Source organism: Triticum urartu, chromosome 7A (genome assembly GCF_056163025.1).
Source record: "Triticum urartu cultivar PI428250 chromosome 7A, HENAU_Tu73, whole genome shotgun sequence".
Classification (NCBI taxonomy): domain Eukaryota; kingdom Viridiplantae; phylum Streptophyta; class Magnoliopsida; order Poales; family Poaceae; genus Triticum; species Triticum urartu.
In genome coordinates this window covers 671,704,495-671,722,871 of record NC_141879.1, presented here as the reverse complement: position 1 = coordinate 671,722,871, position 18,377 = coordinate 671,704,495, and the positions used below count along the sequence as shown (strand labels likewise).

Below are 18,377 nucleotides of genomic sequence, written 5' to 3'. Positions count from 1 at the left end.
GAATGTGTACATGCAGCCGCTTAAGGACGAATTGCAAGAAGCCTGGGATAATGGGTTCAAGACATACGACGCCTTTAGCAAACGAAACTTCATAATGCGTGTCTGGTACATGTACTCGACGCATGACTTGCCGGCGTATGCGCTATTCGTTGGCTGGTGTGTGCATGGAAGGTTCCCGTGCCCCACATGCAAGGGAGCTCTTGAGTTTCATTGGCTTCAGGCCGGTCGCAAGTTTTCTTGCTTCGACATGCATAGACAGTTCCTGGATCCTCGCCATAAGTTCAGGAAAGACAAGAAGAACTTCATCAGGGGTAGAGTTGTCAAAAACTCTGCACCACCTGCATTGACAGGCCAACAGACCCTGGATCAGTTAAACGCTCTCGAGCCAGATCCACAACGTCCAGGGTACTTCAAGGGGTATAATACTAAGCACGCGTGGACTCACAAAACATGCTTATGGGATCTGCCTTACTTCAAAGACCTCCTTTGCCCACACAACATCGACGTGATGCACACTGAGAAGAATATCGCCGAGGCACTTTTTGGTACATTGTTCGGCATAGATGGGAAGTCAAAGGATAATAATAAGGCTAGAGTCGATCTGGAGGCGCTATGTGATAGGCCGTTACAAAACATGAAAGAACCGAAAGGAAAGCAGAACTGGACGAAGCCAAAGGCATGGTTCAATCTTGGAAGGCCAGCTATGAGGGAAATTCTCTTGTGGGTGCAACAGCAGTTGATGTTCCCCGATGGGTATGCAGCGAATCTAAAGAGGGGAGCGAATCTTGATAAACTGAAGATATTTGGTCTCAAGAGTCATGATTGGCACATATGGATTGAGCGGGTAATGCCGGTGATGTTGCGTGGCTTCATCCCTGAGGATGAATGGCTAGTACTGGCAGAACTCAGCTATTTCTTCCGTGTTCTTTGTGCGAAAGAACTATCGCCTGGCGTGCTAGAAGAAATGGAAGAGTTGGCGCCGGAGTTGATCTGCAAGTTAGACAAGATCTTTCCACCGGGCTTCTTTAATCCAATGCAGCATTTGATTTTGCATCTCCCGACCGAGGCAAGATTGGGGGGGCCCGTGCAAAATCGTTGGTGCTACCCAACTGAGAGGATGCAGAAGACGCTTCGAGAAAAATGTAAAAATAAACATAGAATTGAAGCATCGATGGCTGAGGCATTCATCACAGAGGAGGCGGCAAACTTCGTAACAGCGCACTACGAAGCCAAAAATCGTCATTTGCATAATCCGAAGCCTCGGTACAATGCTGACGAGCCTAAAAAGGGTGGATCCAACCTCAGCCTATTCAAAGGGAATCTCGCACCAGCTAGTGTTTCACATCCAGTATCTTTGGATAACGAAGAATGGCGGACCATTTAGTTGTATATCTTCAACAACCTGATAGAAGTGCGGCCGTACATCGAGTAACTTCTCGGTACATTGTTTCGCAACTTCTATTTCCTTTGAACTGCTCTTATTCCTGGATATGTCATACAGTCGATACGTCGCCATATTCTCGTATGGAGCGGAGATCCAAAAGGATTCTGTCGAAGAGTATGAGCTTCTCGCAAAGCAAGGAGGTGGCTATCCCGGTTTCATCTCTTGGTTCAAACAAACGGTAATTTCTATTAGAAAATTTCATTTCATTCGCTAATTTGTGCATAATGCAACAATCCTTTCATATTAAACTTGTAGGCTAATTCAAAGTCTATGGACGCCGAATTGAGACAAGTCGCTAATGGTTTTGACTATAAGGTCCGTTCATTTGACAAGTACGACATCAACAGGTATCGCTTTCGTACCTATGGCAAAGAGCTATCTATGGCCGACCGAAAGTCTACAAATTGTTGTGTATCTGCTATCGGCGAAGGAGGTACCGAGTATTATGGGAGAGTTGAAGCAATTTATGAACTTCTGTTCTATGGTGAAAACCCACCGAATGTCGTAGTCTTCAAATGTTATTGGTTTCAGCCGAAGGAGACTAGAAGGACTCATGAACATATAGGGCTAGTTGAAATCAACCAAAGCACTCATTTAGATGTTCCTGATGTCTATATTATGGCTCAACAGGCGACCCAAGTATTCTATCTACCGTGGGCCTGCCAAACTAATCCAAATCTGAAAGGTTGGGATGTCGTTTATGAAGTGCCGCCACGTGCTAGACTTTCTCCCCAAAGGAAGAGGATTATGAACCTCACATTAACCCAGACACATATGAAGGAGAATTCTTCCAAGAGACACGTCTTTCCAAAAAGCGTTTCAAGAACCGCTATACTTCACCCCAAAACATTGAAGTAGACAGCGACAATGAATCCGACATCACCCCAGAGGAGGAACAAGAAGAGCTGAAACAAGAAGAGGTTACTGCTGCGGATGACCTGTCAATGCTTGACCGATTACGTCAAGGTGGCCTTGCACATGTTGATGCCAATGAACCCTATGAGCCCATCATTGATTATAGTGATGATGATGATTATGCATTTATTGATGATACTGATCGAGATTATTAGTAGTGTCAGGTATTCAATTTTTTTATGTTGTACTTGATGATGATACACTTAAGTGATATACATATTATTATTCATGTCGGTACTTTTTTATGTTGTACTAATTTCGTTTATTCTTTGTCATGGCAGGTGTTGAAAGATGGTGGGCGTTGGTCGGGAGCGCGCCGAGGCCCCTTCTTCGTCGGCGCGTGGTGCGAGGTCTTCCATTCCACACGCACCTCTCCGCCGAGCGTTGCTGGACAGTATGGCGACACCGCCGGGCCCTTCTTCGTCGACCGCGGTGCCCAGCAGGGGACGAGGTAAGAAGAAGAGAGGAGGTGGAGCACGTGGTCGCGGGAGAGGAGGTAGGGTGACTCTTACGGCGCCTTCCTCGCCACCGCCCCTAGCTGTTTCACCCGAGCACGTGACTGCTAGGGTGGACTCGTCTGAGGAGGAGGCTGCACGGACTCCGGTCCACGAGCCTCCGGTCCACGAGTCTTCGGCCCACGAGCCTCGGGTCGACGGGCCTTCGGCCCACGAGACTTGGGCCCACGAGACCCCGGAGGAGCACACGTCTGGATGGGGTACCTGGTCGGGTCAGCCTGAGCATGGCGGGGAGCCGAGTGGCCATGCTGATGATGGCGGGGAGCCGACTGATGAGGAGGGGGAGGAGGGGGGGCAACGTCTACCAGCGTGGTGCTACACGGCTCCCGTCCGTGCCGGTGACCCGCGAGCAGTGGTGGTTGATTTTCCCTGATGGGGAGAGGTACGTAAGTGCATTTAATATTTTTGTACCTTCTGCATTCACGTTTCTTCAAATAACTAATGCGTTGGCCTTGTCATGCTGCAGGGGTTGGGACCACCATCATAGTGTCCGCCGGCCCAACTCCGTCCTTGGAGTTCTTTGCCGGCAAAACTTCCCGGGGTTTGTCACGTTGCCTAGTGAGGGTCGGCTTCCAGAGCTTGGATTGAGCTGGGAGCACTACGTGGCTGCCCCGGCCCCGCCGGATGAGATTATCGACGGTGTCGTGTGCGACACGAGGGCAGACATGGTGATCAGAAAGTTCTGGGTAATTTCTCCTTTACACATTTAAAAATCTTCAACTAGCTAGTTATTAATTGTACTAATCAATATTGTCTCATTTGATTGCAGACATTCTACAGGTGTGAGGAGGGATACAAGGAGGACGCGGCACATGTTATCGAGAACGTCTGCAAGCGCCTACTCCAGAACTTACGGCACGAGGCTCGGGTGCAGGCTGTTCGAGACTGCTACGCCTTGCGTGGTATCAAGAAGACCAAGCCGGCGTGCCGCGATAAGTTCCTGAGTAAGGAGCAGTACATGAAGCTAATTCTTAAGGCCTTCTCTACTTAAGTTCCTTCATTTAGTAATTCTTAGCCGTAGCGCTCAAGTTTCTATTTGCTAACTTAGGCGCCTCCGAGATGGTGTGCGGATCGGATGGATTGTTGGGAGGTGTTGGTCGATGAGTGGTGCTCAAAACAATGGCTAGCCCTCCACAACGAGGCCAAGGACAAACGTGCCCAAATGGAAGGTGTGCCACACCATCAAGGCAGCTCCAACTTATATCAGTTCGGGCGCAACTGGGTATGTGGTTTGCTTCATGATTCATGCAATTCATTCATCATGCTAGCTTGAGCCCTTTAATTACTAATTTTCATTGTTTCTCTCTTTCAGGCACGCTACAATAAGGCGGATAAGGTGCCAGAGGTGTACGACCTGTATGCCATGGCCCACACTGCCTCTTTCAAGAAAGTCAAGGCTTTCTCTCAGTCTGACCTCGATGATGCAAACAACTTCACCAACATCTCCTCCCACAACAAGCTCGTGAGATATAGAGATGAGGGGAAGGCGAGGAAAGGGGAGGACTTTAACCCGAGCCAGGGTCCCATTGATCCAGAGCTGGTGATGATATCTGGTGGCGGGAGGTCCCATGGCTCCATAGCCATTGGAGATGGACTTATCCGTTGTCCTAGCACTCTCCCGGAGATCAAGGCGCGCCAGCCGAGCTCCGCTCCTGAGATAAGGCCTCGTGAACGGCCAGTGCAACTCGCCATCATGGTTAGTGATACGTACTCAGTTATCTTTCTCCATTACATTGTGTGCGCTTTGATCAATGATTACAAATGGTCATGTGAGTGGTGTTGCAGGCTGCTATACAGAGTGAGAGAGATAGAACGGAGAAACTTCTGGCGGAGGCGGCGGAGAGGCAGCGGGAGTTGGAGGAGAGGACGACAAAGATGATGGAGGAGGAGAGGGCACGGAATGACATGCAGGCAAGAGCCATGTACGAGCTCCTTGTGGTAAGTTTCTTCTGCAGATTAGCCAAAACATTCATGTAGTGTTTGTCTCATTACTAACTAGTATGACTGAGTCGTCAAAACCAAATGTGCAGTCTGTGTGCGAGAAGACAGGTCAGACCGCTCCGCCGATGCCAGTGATTACTCCTGGGACCACGGTGAGTTTTATTTGAATGGACATTACTTGCTAGTCTTAACATTTGAGTGTCATCATGCTAACAAGACATTGGAAATGATCTTTGGTGCAGCGTCACTCCAGACAAGCATCGCATGATCCTTTTCCAGCTATCGACACGAGCCACCCCGCTCCTACACCTCCTGGATCTTGGTAAGTTTATCTAGTGTTTTGCTTAACACATGCATAAAGACCTAGACTTAGCTTTATTTCCTCCAATGCTTACCATAATGACCTAGACTTAGCTTCTTCTCCTCCAAAATGACTTAATAAGCTTACTGACCTCCAAAACCATCCATTTTACCTAAGTTAGCTCTAAAACGATCTGTACTTAGCTTACTTATGTCAAAAATTGCATAATTAGCTTAGTTAGCTCATAGACGATCCATTTTACCTAAGTTAGCTCTAAAATGACCCATTTTACCTAGGTTAGCTTATAAATGATCCAGTTCATCCAAGTTAGCTCAAAAATGACCCATTTTACCTAGATTAGCTCCTAAATGATCCATTTTACCTACGTTAGCTTAAAATTGACCCATTTCACCTAGGTTAACTCCAAAATGACCCATCTTACCTAGGTTATCTCATAAACGATCCATTTCAACTAATTTAGCTCATAAACGATCCATTTCACCAAGTTAGCTAAAAAACGATCCATTTCACCTAAATTAGCTCTTAAATGATCCATTTCACCTAAGTTAGCTCAAAAAGATCCATTTTAACTAAATTAGCTCATAAATGATCCATTTCACCTAAGTTAGCTCAAAAACGATCCATTTCAACTAAGTTAACTCATAAATGATCCATTTCACCTAAGTTAGCTAAAAAACGATCCATTTCACCTTAGTTTCCTCAAAAACGATCCATTTGACCTTAGTTAGCTCATAAACGATCCATTTCAACTAAGTTAGCTCATAAATGATCCATTTCACCTTAGCTAGCTCATAAATGACCCATTTCAACTTAGTTAGCTCATATATGATCCATTTCACGTAAGTTAGCTCATAAATGACATACTCTTCTTGTTCTAGTCTTCTTCTTGTTCTACTCTTCTTGTTCTAGTCTTCTTCTTGTTCTACTCTTCTTCTTGTTCTACTCTTCTTGTTCTAACTTTCTTATTTTTCATTTTGCAGATTTCATTCACTTGACGAAAGCTTGCATAGATGGAGTGCTCCTTATCCCTTTCTCTGTTTCTTTTGTATCGTTGAGCTATGCATGTATCGTTGGATGAAACTATTGTAATATATATGGTTGGATGCCTCTATGTTGAACTTGTTATGTATGATGGAACTATGCATGTAATATATATGGTTGGATGATGAAGTTATGTGTTGGATATCTTATATGTTTGCTCTGTAATGGCCTTTTGAAATATATCTATATATGTCATATATATTTGTGATGAAAATTGTTGGATTTAATAAAAAACAGATAAAAGAGCCAATATGCAGGCTCTTTGCCGTCTGCCACCGACGGCAACGGGCTCTTTGCCGTCTGCCGCGGACGGCAAAGAAGACACGTGGCATCCAGCTGTGCTTCCTGGGAGCTGACCCATTTGGTCAGTTTGCCTACAGTGGCAGACGGCAAAGACTTTGCCATCAGTGGCAGACGGCAAAGAACCTGCACTTTGCCATCAGTGACAGACGGCAAAGAACCTGCCATGTAGTGACGTGTAGATGACATCATACGGCGGACGGCAAAGACACTAGAAATTTTGCCGTCAGCGGCGGACGGCAAAGGCCTGCCGTTAGCCACTTAACGGACTGACAGCGCAATTATTGCCGTCCGCTCTCTTTCCCGTCCGCCGCAGACGGCAAAGTAGCTGTTTACCGTAGCCTACTTTGCCGGAGCCTTTTGCCGTCCGCGGCTAACGGCAAAGGTCTTTGCCGTCCGCCGTTCATGCCTTTACCGTCCGTCGTGGCAGACGGCAAAATAGCTGATTCCTGTAGATCATATCAGTTTTTGACAACGTGGGTTTCATGAAGTGGCATTCACATGCATTATGTCTAATATACCGTTGGTGATACTAGTAATCTTGGGAGCGTGAACAGCTAGCTAGTCGTGCCACTCTCTTTTTTCTTGGCAGTGATTTGATTTGATTTCCACTGTAGGTAGCTACCCTTGTGCTAGCTGCAGGCAAAAAAAGAGGAAGGGTGAACGAGGGAGGCAGTAAATGTGACGGCTGAGTACAGTAGCATCATGGGTAGAAGCAGAGCCAAAAGCGCGTAGTACCATTTCCGGCCACTTATATTAAGGCAGCAGAGCCAAAGCCATGGCCAGTGCCACATGCGTTGCCCAGTAGCAGTAGAGTAATTCTTGGCCTCCATCTTTGTTGGTTGGTTGAAGCAGAAATTTCGCGGATCCTTCCTCCCACCCGCGTCTTCATGATTGATCCAATTTGCTTCGATACTTTCACGCTTCACGCTTTCACCCAATAGATGTATTTAAACAAGAGGAAGATTAACCTAGCTGTAGATAGAAAAAAGACATGGGAGACCTATTTTGTGAAGAGGGATTACAGCCAAAACCTAGAGAGACGAGAGTGAACTGTATATTATACTCCCCAGCTTGCAAATACATCTTACCTTGTAGGACGGAGAGAGTACTATATCCTGTTGATCGGACGTGGAGTTTCTACACCCAGGAGCAAATGCTCCTGGTGTGAACAGTAAAATCAAATAAACTAAAAGCAATTCAAAAAATTCTGAAATTTTTTTATGCCATATTTTCATAAATGTTTGTTGTGCCTGCAAAATTTCATCGCAAAATCATATTGGTCGAAGGCGTGGTAAAAAAAGAAAATATATGCTCTGAAAATGTTACTTCCAAAAGCATTTTGGAGCTCTGATTTTGTTTTTTTTTGGCACGTCTTCCACCAATGTGATTTCGCGATGAAATTTTGCGTGCACAACAAACATATATGAAAGTATGTCACAAAATAATTTCAGAATTTTTTGAACATTTTTTCTATTTTTTGATTTTACTATTCATACCAGGAGCATTGGTGTAGAAAGGTACTTCCGCTGTTGATCTGGCTAGTTTGGTATTGTAATATATTCTTATACAGATTTGTGTATTTAAACAAGAGGAAGATTAACCTAAATGAAAAAAAGGAAGACTTGGGAGGTGTATTTTCGTAACCTAGGAGAGCGCATGGAAATTTCAACATGCCGGTGCTGCATATATAGAGGGGTCACTACGCCTAGCTTGGCTTGTAGTACATCCAGAGACGATACTACGATATGGCCATAGCAATGCCAGCCCCAGCTGCAGCTTGCTCGCTTCTTCTGCTTCTCCTTGTGGTGGCGGCGCCGGTGGCCGCCGGGAATCCCAAGATCGATGAGTGTGTCATCCATGGTGTCCGTTGGGCCGCTTGGGCCGACTCGGAGCAGTTGACGGAGGGCCTCGGCATCCCGGAGCGCACGTTCAGCGCCTTCATCTTCGACCTCTCCGTCGGGCGGCAGGCCCTCTCGGTCGTCATGGACATCTCCAGCGAGCTCGTCTGGGTGCAGTGCTCGCCCGGGCTCAGGCCCACGCCCACCTTCCTGCCCGACCACTCCGGCTCCTTCGCCCCGGTCGCCCCCTGCCCATCATTCGTGCGCAACAACTCTGGCTCCTTTGGCCAGATCCACTACGCCGACCGGACCTGCAACCCCGGCGACCACGGCTGCGAAGCCCGCTGCGGGTACGTGGAGAACATCTACGGCGCCGGCAACACGTCCGGCTACCTCGCCACCGACAGGTTCGGTTTGGGGAACACGAAGGTCAGCGGCATGGTGTTCGGCTGCAGCTGCAGCCACAACGTCACGATGTTGAGCGACCTCGACGGAGCTTCCGGCTTCGTCGGATTCAGCAGGGGCCCCCTCTCCCTCGTGTCGCAGCTCCAGATCTCAAGGTTCTCCTACTTCACCACGCTCCCCGGCGACCCCGACAACAGCAAGGCCTTCGTTAGCTTGAGCTGGGCAGCAGACCACGCTGACGCTAAGGGCAGCCACACGCCGCTGCTGGCGGCCAGGCCCAACCAGAACTCGTACTTGTACTACGTCAACCTCACCGGCCTGCAGGTGGACGGGCAGCTCCTCACCGACATCCCGGCGGGGACCTTCGACGTCCGGGCGAACGGCTCCGGCGGGGTGTTCCTCAGCACCACCCTGCCCTTCACCTACCTCGACGAGCCCGCGTACAAGGTTCTGAGGCGGGAGCTCGTGAGCAGGGTCCGATCGCAGGGCCTGGCTCCGGTGAACGCTACGGCCGGCCACAGCCTCTGCTTCCTCACGCAGCACTTCTCCAAGCTGAAGGTTCCCAAGCTCGCCCTGGTGTTCGACGGCGCCGACGCGACGATGGAGCTCAGGGCGCAGAACTACTTCTGGAACTTCAGTGGCGGGCAGACGTGCCTCACCATACTGCCGTCGACCACCGGCAGGTCCATCTTAGGCAGTCAGCTGCAGACCGGCAGGACGATGACCTACGACATCCATGGCGACGGCGGCGGCCAGCTGACGTTCTCGGGAGCTCCAGCGCCGGCGCAGGTGTCGCTGGCTACGCTCTTACTCATCTGGGTGCTCCTCCTCTAGTTCCAGCTAGATCATGCCACCGGGCAATAACCTTAGCGTGAGGTTGCTCAGTGAAGTCGGATTGCTCAGAGAAGTACTAGTATATTGTTGTATTGCATTTCGAGTTTTCATTTCAATCATCCCGCTGCTACCAATCTATGTTGAATTGCAGTGCTCGATCTGGTATTGATTTAGAATTTGAGGTTATGTGCATTGTGCAATTGCTCTCCTAAGTTACTTCAATCAACTATATTTTATGGTCAAGTTTTTAATTGTTTATCTAAAACTTACTCCAAATGCACGCACCTGGTATTTTGGAATGGAAGCGAAAAAAGGGATGTAGCTCTTCGCTTTGATTTTGTTCGTTCTCCTCTTTTTTCTTTCCTTGTACTCTGAGTTGTTTTTGTCACTTCGGTATGTTTTGAAATACTTCCTCCGTTAACAAATAAGTCCGTATGTCGTCCATATTAAAGCAACTAAAACATCTAATTTTTATGAACGGAGGGAGTATATTATAAGGTGGACCGGGCTCGTCCTTCATATCCGATTTTTTTAAGGAGTACAAGTGTTTCAAATAGAAAAGGTTAATCCACGTTCATAAGTGAATTCCGTTGACAAAATTCGGGTATGTATGATTCAGCTATTGAGACGTTGATGTTCTTCCCTCTGTATGGACATCACCCTTGTTACTCATAAGTTCCGTGTCAACCAATTTGCACAAATGGCTTGAAGACCGCAAATCAACATGTACATCAAGCTCAATAGAAAATGAAGGAGTTTGCAGATTACAAACATTCTGATCGCTTGTTGTCACCCGTGATTAGATCCACCTTTGAGTTCAGCACTACATTAAAACTTCACTACTGCAGCGTATGAATGCCGAGTTCGTTGGGTATTTCAGCTCTTACCAAATGTTGGCACCTATGGAGAATCAAGCTTATCGACTACAACTATTGGAACATGCGAAGAAGCACCTGGTCTTCTATGTGTTGTAGTAGCGGTCGTCAAGCACCATGCATTAGGAACTGCCTCGGATCTTGGACGAGCACAAAACACTAAAAGCTCCGGATCAGGTGCCGGAGCGCAGCCAGCGTCGCCTCGTCCAATGGGCCCAGCCATGACTGGCCTGCCCAATGGGCCGGATCAATGGCCTAGGAGAACACACGGCTACCCTGCCGAAAATCATGTGTACCGCCTATCGTGAGACTTTTTACCTAGTGCGCACACACAAAATATGATCACATGCAAAAAATTACAATTTTCTGATCACATCAAGTTAGTTTCTATTTTTGGATGAAAATGGTAAAATGCATTTTAATCGTAAAAATTAGCATGCTAATCTAAAAAATGTTACAAATTGACATTACCTTTAATCACTCGTTTAGATCATGCAAAAAAAAGTATGGAGTATGGTGGATAGATATTTAAAGATTTGAAATATGATGTTAAATTTATCGATACTAATGTAAAGTATATGTTTCAGTGTATTTTCGAAGGTACATGTACAAAGGAAATAAACTGTCCTTAGAGACCTCATTGTTTGACTTTAATAAGTATCATCCTAGGAGATCCACCCATTACAAAGTAAAGTAGAAGCGTACTTGTGTCAAACCTCGCTAGGCTTTTTCACTTATCTCCTAAGGCCATAGTATGAGCCCATGGAAAATTTGACATTTCATTGATCACATTTATGTTGATTTATGTTTTCTTTTGATGAATTTTTTTTTCAAAAATGCATTTTAAACCTCAACATTATCTCTAATATGTGTTTTAATTCAGGTAGAATAAATTTGGAGCATGTTTAATGGATATTCTTGCGAGGTGCTTCACAAGGTACTAGTTCATAGTTATGTGCAAAGTACCAAAAAGAAATTATGACATGATGATGATGATGTTAAATTGGTCAATGCTATTGATAAAAACAATAGGGCTCACACCGCTCACATGAACCCCGCAAATTATTTGTTCTCGCTTACCACCCCCATCGGACGTGTGATTTCCACTTATTTTTTGAACCCTGTGATTTCCACCAGCTGAGTTCACACCTTGATCATATATATCAGTTTTGGACAATGTGGGTTTGATGAAGTGGCATCCACATGCATTATGTCTGATATCCAACTGGTGATACTACTAATCTCAAGCATGAACAGCTAGTCCGGCCATGTCTGATTCCATTTTCACTCTCTCTTTTTTTTCTTGGCAGTGATTTGATTTGATTTCCACTCTAGGTAGCTATCCTTGTGCTAGCTGCAGGCAAAAAAAGAAGAAGGGGACAAGAAGAGAGAGAGAGAGAGAGAGAGAGAGAGAGAGAGAGAGAGAGAGAGAGAGAGAGAGAGAGAGGGGAGGGGGGGAGGGGGGGGCTGTGGACTGTGGTGCCTTTGCAGCATTGATAAATGCAGAACACATGCTTACATGGTTGATAAATACACCTTTGATTTATTCCCTTCAAGCTTCACGCTTTAACCCAGTAGATGTATTTAAACAGGAGGAAGAGTACAGCCTAAACCTAGAAAGATGATAGTGCAGTGTGTATATATAGTGATCACTAGGGCCTGTTGATCTGGCTAGTTTGCTATTGTAATATATTCTTTTACAGATTTGTGTATTTAAACAAGAGGTAGATTAACCTAAATGAAAAAAAAGACTTGGGAGGTCTATTTTGTGAAAAGGGATCACAACCTAGGAGAGCGCATGGAAATTTCAACGTGCCTGTGCTGCATATATAAGGGTCACTAGGCTTGTTGCTCAAATGCAGCTGCCCCAGCTGCAGCTTGCTCGCTTCTTCTGCTTCTCCTTCTGGTGGCGCCGGTGGCCGCCGGTGAGTGCGTCATCGATGGTGTCCGTTGGTCGGCTTGGGCCAACAGGGGTCACTTGGAGGAGGGCCTCGTCATCCCGGCGCAGACGTTCAGCGCCTTCACCTTCGACCTCTCCGTCGGCCTGCAGACCCTCTCGGTCGTCATGGACATCTCCAGCGAGCTCGTCTGGGTGCAGTGCGGGCCCGGGCTCAGGCGCACCTTCGCCCCGATCGCCCCCTGCCCATCATCCGTGCGCAACAACTCCGGCTCCTTCGGCCAGATCCACTACGCCGACCGGACTTGCCATCCCGGCGACCACGGCTGCGCAGCCCGCTGCGGGTACGTAGAGCCCATCTACGGCGCCGGCAACACGTCCGGCTACCTCGCCACCGAAGCGTTCGGTTTGGGGAACAGGGTCTTCACCGACATGGTGTTCGGCTGCAGCGACAACGTCACGCTGCGGGACGGCCTCGACGGCGTCTCCGGCTTCGTCGGATTCAGCAGGGGCCCCCTCTCCCTCGTCTCGCAGCGGCAGATCTCCAGCTTCTCCTACTTCTTCGTGCTCCCCGACGACCCCGACAACGGCAAGGCCTTCGTTAGCTTGAGCTGGGGAGACGCCGCATATCACCACGCCGACGTCAAGGGCAGCCACACGCCGCTGCTGGCGGCCAGGCCCAACCAGAACCCTTACTTGTACTACGTCAACCTCACCGGCCTGCAGGTGGACGGGCAGCTCCTCACCGACATCTCGGCGGGGACCTTCGACGTCCGGCCGAACGGCTCCGGCGGGGTGTTCCTCAGCACCACCCTGCCCTTCACCTACCTCGAGCCGGCCGCGTACACGGTTCTGAGACGGGAGCTCATGAGCAGGATCCGATCGCAGGGCCTGGCTCCGGTGAACGCTACGGCCGGCCACAGCCTGTGCTTCCTCACGCAGCACTTCTCCAAGCTGAAGAAGGTTCCCAAGCTGGCCCTGGTGTTCGACGGCGCCCACGCGACGATGGAGCTCAAGGCGCAGAACTACTTCTTGCCCGTCCCTGACGGGCAGACGACGTGCCTGAGCATACTGCCGTCGACCACCGGCGGGTCCGTCCTAGGCAGCCTGCTGCAGACCGGCAGGACGATGACCTACGACATCCATGGCGACGGCGGCGGCCAGCTGACGTTCTCGGGAGCTCCAGCGCCGGCGCAGGTGTCGCTGGCTACGCTTTTACTAGTCTGGGTGCTCCTCTTCTAGTTCCAGCTAGATCGTGCTTTGCGGGTAATAAATTACCATCAGGTTGCAGAGTGAAGTAGCCAGGTGAAATGTAATAACCGTCCTTGGGTGATGCTTAGCGTCAGGTTGCTCGGACAAGTATTTCGAGTTTCCACTTCAATCACCCTGCTGCTACCACTCTATGTTGAATTGCAATTCTCGATCTGGTAATCATTAGAATTTGAGGTTATGTGCATTGTGCAATTGCTCTCCAAGAAATTGCTTCAATCAAATATTTTTTGTGGTCAAGTTTTAAATTGTTGATTTAAAAGCTATATGCACTTGGCATTTTGGAATGCAAGGAAAAAAGGATGTGTAGCTCTTCCCTTTGTTGTTGTTTGTTCTCCCTCTTTTTCCCTTTCTTTGTACTCTGAGTTGCTTTTGTTCACTTCGATCTGTTTTGAGATGTGTTTTAGTGTGTTTGTTCACCCATTTTAGTCTGTATACCTTTTGTATTAATAAATTATCTAAAACGTTTTATACGTGTGAATGGAGGGAGTACATTATAAGGTAGACTTTGCTCTTCCTTCATATCCAATTTCTTTCAAAACGGTGCAAGTGTTTCAAACATAAAAGGTCAATCAGTGTTTCGAGTGGTACCTGCGATGCTTCATCAGCTCTTGCCCCAGTAAAGTGGAGTAAGCGGATATCGTTGACGAAATTCGGATACATATGATTCTGCTATTGGGATGATGATGTTCTTCCCTCTGTATGGACATCAACCTTGTTACTTTGGCGTCGTAGAGTCATACTCCCTGTGGCTCCAATTTGCATGAACGGCTTGAAGACCGCAAACTGATGATTGCACTTCTCCACCAACATTGCATCAAGCTCAACAGAAATGAAGGAGTTTGCAAATCGCAAATGTTTTGATCGCTCATCATCGCCAGTGATTAGGTATTCCTTCGAGTTCAGCCCTACATTCAAGCTTCACTAGTGTAGCTAGCGAATGCCAAGTTCGTCAGGTATTTCAGCTCCTATCAAATGTTGACACATGTGGAGAATCAAGCGTATCGATTGCAACTATCGGGGCATGCCAAGATACACCTGGTCTTTTATGCATTGCAAATATGGTCTTCAAGCACCATTCGTCAGAAAACTGCCTCAGTCTCGGACTAGCACAAAACACTGGAAGTTCCGGAGCTAGTGCCGGAGCGGCGCCATCGTCGCCGTCGTCCAATGGGCCCAACCATGACTGCCCAACCCAATGGTCGAATCAACTCCCCAGGAGAACGCACGGCTACCCCACTGAAAATGATATGTATTGCTTCTCGTTTATAGCGGTATCCTTCGCGATCAGCCACTACCATGCCAAGGTGGGCCGGGCCATTAGAACCGAAACACTCGCGTTATCAGCGACAAGCCGAGAACAGATTTTTGGAAGCTTCTGTGTTGATTTTAGGAACATTCCCTTCATTTTCATCATTGTTTTTGTTCGATTTCTCTTTTGTGTTTTTATATTACCCTTTTTAATTCATGGATATTTTGTAGAAGTTAGTAAAACATTTTTGGCAAAAAAAAATTAAGTTAGTAAAAGTTTTTCAATTTTCTAAAAAAAATCAAACACACAAACATTTTTCAAAGACGCGATATTTTGTAGCGCAAATATTGCTCAATTTCACGAATTTGCAAACTTCTTTGCAAATCGGAAACTTTTTCAATTGCATGGAATTTTTTAAATATTTTTTTTGGTATTCACAAACATTTTGAAAATTCATGGATATGTTTTTCTTTTTGTGTATATTTATCTAATTAGCAATTTTATTTGAAATCAGTCAACATTTTTTCAAATTCTCGAACATTTTTACATCTGTGGCCATTTCTTGAATTCACCGATATTATTTCCAGTATATAAACATATCTGGGATTCACAAAGGCTTCTTCAAATCAGTGAACATGTTTTTAAATCTGTGAACATTTATTATTACAAGAATATTTTTAAATTCTCAAATATTTTTAAAATTCAGATTTTTTGAAATAATAAACATCTCTTGAACCCATATTTTTTTAATTCGTGAACATGTTTTCCAATTCTTTATTACATTTCAAATTCACCCACATTTCTTTAGTTCATGAGCATTTTGTGAATCAAGAATTGTTTAATATAATTTTTTATTTCAAGAATATTTTTTGAATTCACAAATTGTTTTTAATATACAGTAATATATTTTCATATTAGCATAAATTGTTATGTAAAACCAACTAAAATAAAAAAAAGTTGATAAAAACATTCTATTCTTATTATAGTTTTCACAGACACTTATCTATTATAGAGTAACCCTAGAGAAGAGTGCATTAAACTTACCATTAGAAGAAGAAATAAAAAACAACAAAATTACTTGTTGAGAGGGGAGCATTTATTTTCCTTTCGCGACAACGTTACGTCAGCGCTCCCCGACTGTCATCGGGCCGGTCCATTTCTTCATCCGCTTGTTTAAAGTTTTATCAATGCTCCACTTGTTTATATGGTTTGCTGATTTGTACGACGCCTCATTGGAAAAAGAAATTTTTTGGACAGCTACTGTCTCTAGGCCACAACTGGGGAAAAAATGTGTTCCATGCATTCACAAAAAGTTATGGGGTTCCGAATGTTAATGAATTTTCAGAATGTCTGTAACTTCTAAACACATCCGTGAACGGAAAAAATGCTATAAATTTCAAGAACAAATTCCCAAATTAAAAAAATGTTCTCAATTTTTTTCAAAACTCAAATTAAGAAATGCTTGCAATCTTTCAGAATAGAACATCTGTTCATGGTTTCACAAAATATCCACGTATTGAAAAAATATTAACAAATAAGAAAAATGTTCACGATTTCAAAAAAGGTTTGAAAATTTAAAATGTAGTTCACGCATTAAAAAATGTTTGGAAATTGGAAAAATCATGAATTAAAATGATCACGAACTCTTAATATGTTTGTGAATTCCAAAATGTTCAAGATTTTAAAAACAATTGAGAATTTAAAAATTGTTCGCAATTCAAAAAATGTTCATGTTTAAAAAAATATTCATGAATAGATAAACATGAATTCAAAATGTGTTCGTGATTTCAAAAAATGTTCACACGTTTAAAAAGTTGTTCCCAAATTTGTAAATGTTTTCAAAAATAAAAAATCATTCACAAATTCAAATAATGCTCGTGAATTGAAAAATGTTTGTGAACTTAAAAAATGTCAAGAATTAAAAAATAGTATACAAAGTGTGGGAAAATGTTCACAAAATTCATAATGTTAATGATTACAATAAATAATCATGAATTCAAAATAAGTTTGCGATATAAAAAGTTCATAAATTCAAAGAATGTGATGAATTCAAAAAAAATGTTCATGAACTCGATGTTCGTTAATTCAAAATATATTTGAGGTTTTAAAAAATATGTGAGAATTGAAAATTGTTGATAAATTCAAAAATATTGCAAGTTTGAAATTGTTTGTGTATTTGGAAGATATGGGGCACAATACAAAAAGGTAAAAAATGAAAATAAAATAAAAACTAAGAAAACTAGAAAAATAATGACTTAGAAAGAAATGTGTTTGTTGTATGATAGGGGTGGAGCATGAGTCAGCTATATGCACAAAACGCGTTTTCACGGGGTGTCATGAAAGAGGAGGTTCGCATGAAGGAACCACCAGGATATGAAGATAAGAAAACACGTCACTATGTGTGCAAACTGGATAAGGTTTTTTACAGACTAAAGCAAGCACCTGGAGCATGATACTCCAGGTTAAGCTCAGAGTTAAATGGTGTGTTTGGTTCAAGTCCTGGATCTCATGCCTGCGAAAAATCAATGCCTGGTGTTGCCCTGGGAAAAAGAAGAAATTTGCCTAGCCAGGCATGTGTGTGGATGTGCTATTTGGTTGGAAGCCTGGACTGGGAGAAATGTTTAAACATTAAAAATTACAGATTGCCAGTGTGATGTGACAGAGCGTACAACATGCATGTATCAAGTACAGGCTAAACAAGATGCCTGGAACCCAGGCGTCCGGTTCCATCCGCCTGGACCAGGCTAAACAAGTTTCCTGAGAACTAGCCACACTAATCAAGAGCAGGTGACCACCAGGACAGGCATGTGTCTGAGATTCCAGGTTGCAAACCAAACACCACCCAGGCACATCTCAGGCAGCTTCCAGGGCAGGCCAACGTGTCCCAAGACTTAAAACAAACACACCCAAAATGTCTTGGCTTTGTTGAACTCAAAACTAACAACTCTTTATTTGTCTATAACAAGGCAAACACTATAATATTTGTGTTGATATATGTTGATGACACAATTATTAGAAGCTTCTCACAATGTGCTATTAATGCTCTACTTCATGATTTGAGCTCAACGTTTGCCTTGGAGGATTAATGGCATAATGTTGAAGCAAGAAAAATATGCCATTGAAATTCTGACTCGTACGAGAATGAAGGACCGCAAGCCTTCACCCACAACTTTGTCTTTCTCAAAAAAGCTTTCAACATATGAAGGAGAGCCCCTCAAAGAATAAGAGAGCACGAAATACATGAGTGTTGTAGGTTTGTTGATATCTGCATGCACCTACCACTGCACACTGACAACTGTCAAAAGAACTGTACGATATGTAAAGCACACTATGAGTACTAGGCTTCAAATGGCGATCCAACTCTACACTTGTTAGTGCTTTCTTTGATGCTGATTGTGTTTGCTGGGATGATGATAAGAAAATCAACAGGAGGTTTTGCAGTACTTTTTGGCATAACCTTATTTCTTGGAGTGGTAGAAAGCAGGCCACGGTGTGAAAGTCAAGCACAGAGGTTGAATACAAATCT

At 44.9% G+C, this 18,377-nt stretch overlaps 2 protein-coding genes across 2 annotated transcripts; both read left to right on the top strand.

The window, feature by feature from the left end:
* The first annotated feature begins 8,206 nt into the window (after nucleotides 1-8,206).
* On the top strand, nucleotides 8,207-9,742 carry LOC147961284 (aspartic proteinase nepenthesin-1-like). The gene has a single exon (XM_087535166.1). It carries the CDS (start codon nucleotides 8,227-8,229, stop codon nucleotides 9,556-9,558), a length of 1,332 nt encoding a protein of 443 aa, XP_087391292.1. The 5' UTR covers nucleotides 8,207-8,226; the 3' UTR covers nucleotides 9,559-9,742.
* Nucleotides 9,743-10,413: 671 nt separating this feature from the next.
* Nucleotides 10,414-13,753, top strand: LOC147961283 (aspartic proteinase nepenthesin-1-like). Its single transcript, XM_087533745.1, has 2 exons — nucleotides 10,414-10,420; nucleotides 12,296-13,753. The coding sequence occupies exons 1-2, from the start codon at nucleotides 10,414-10,416 to the stop codon at nucleotides 13,570-13,572; spliced, it is 1,284 nt and encodes a 427-aa protein (XP_087389871.1). The 3' UTR covers nucleotides 13,573-13,753.
* Nucleotides 13,754-18,377: the final 4,624 nt, after the last annotated feature.

Bases quoted from the DNA above. Each gene is read 5' to 3' on its own strand.
- LOC147961284 (XM_087535166.1), top strand. From the start codon at position 8,227: ATGGCCATAGCAATGCCAGCCCCAGCTGCAGCTTGCTCGCTTCTTCTG.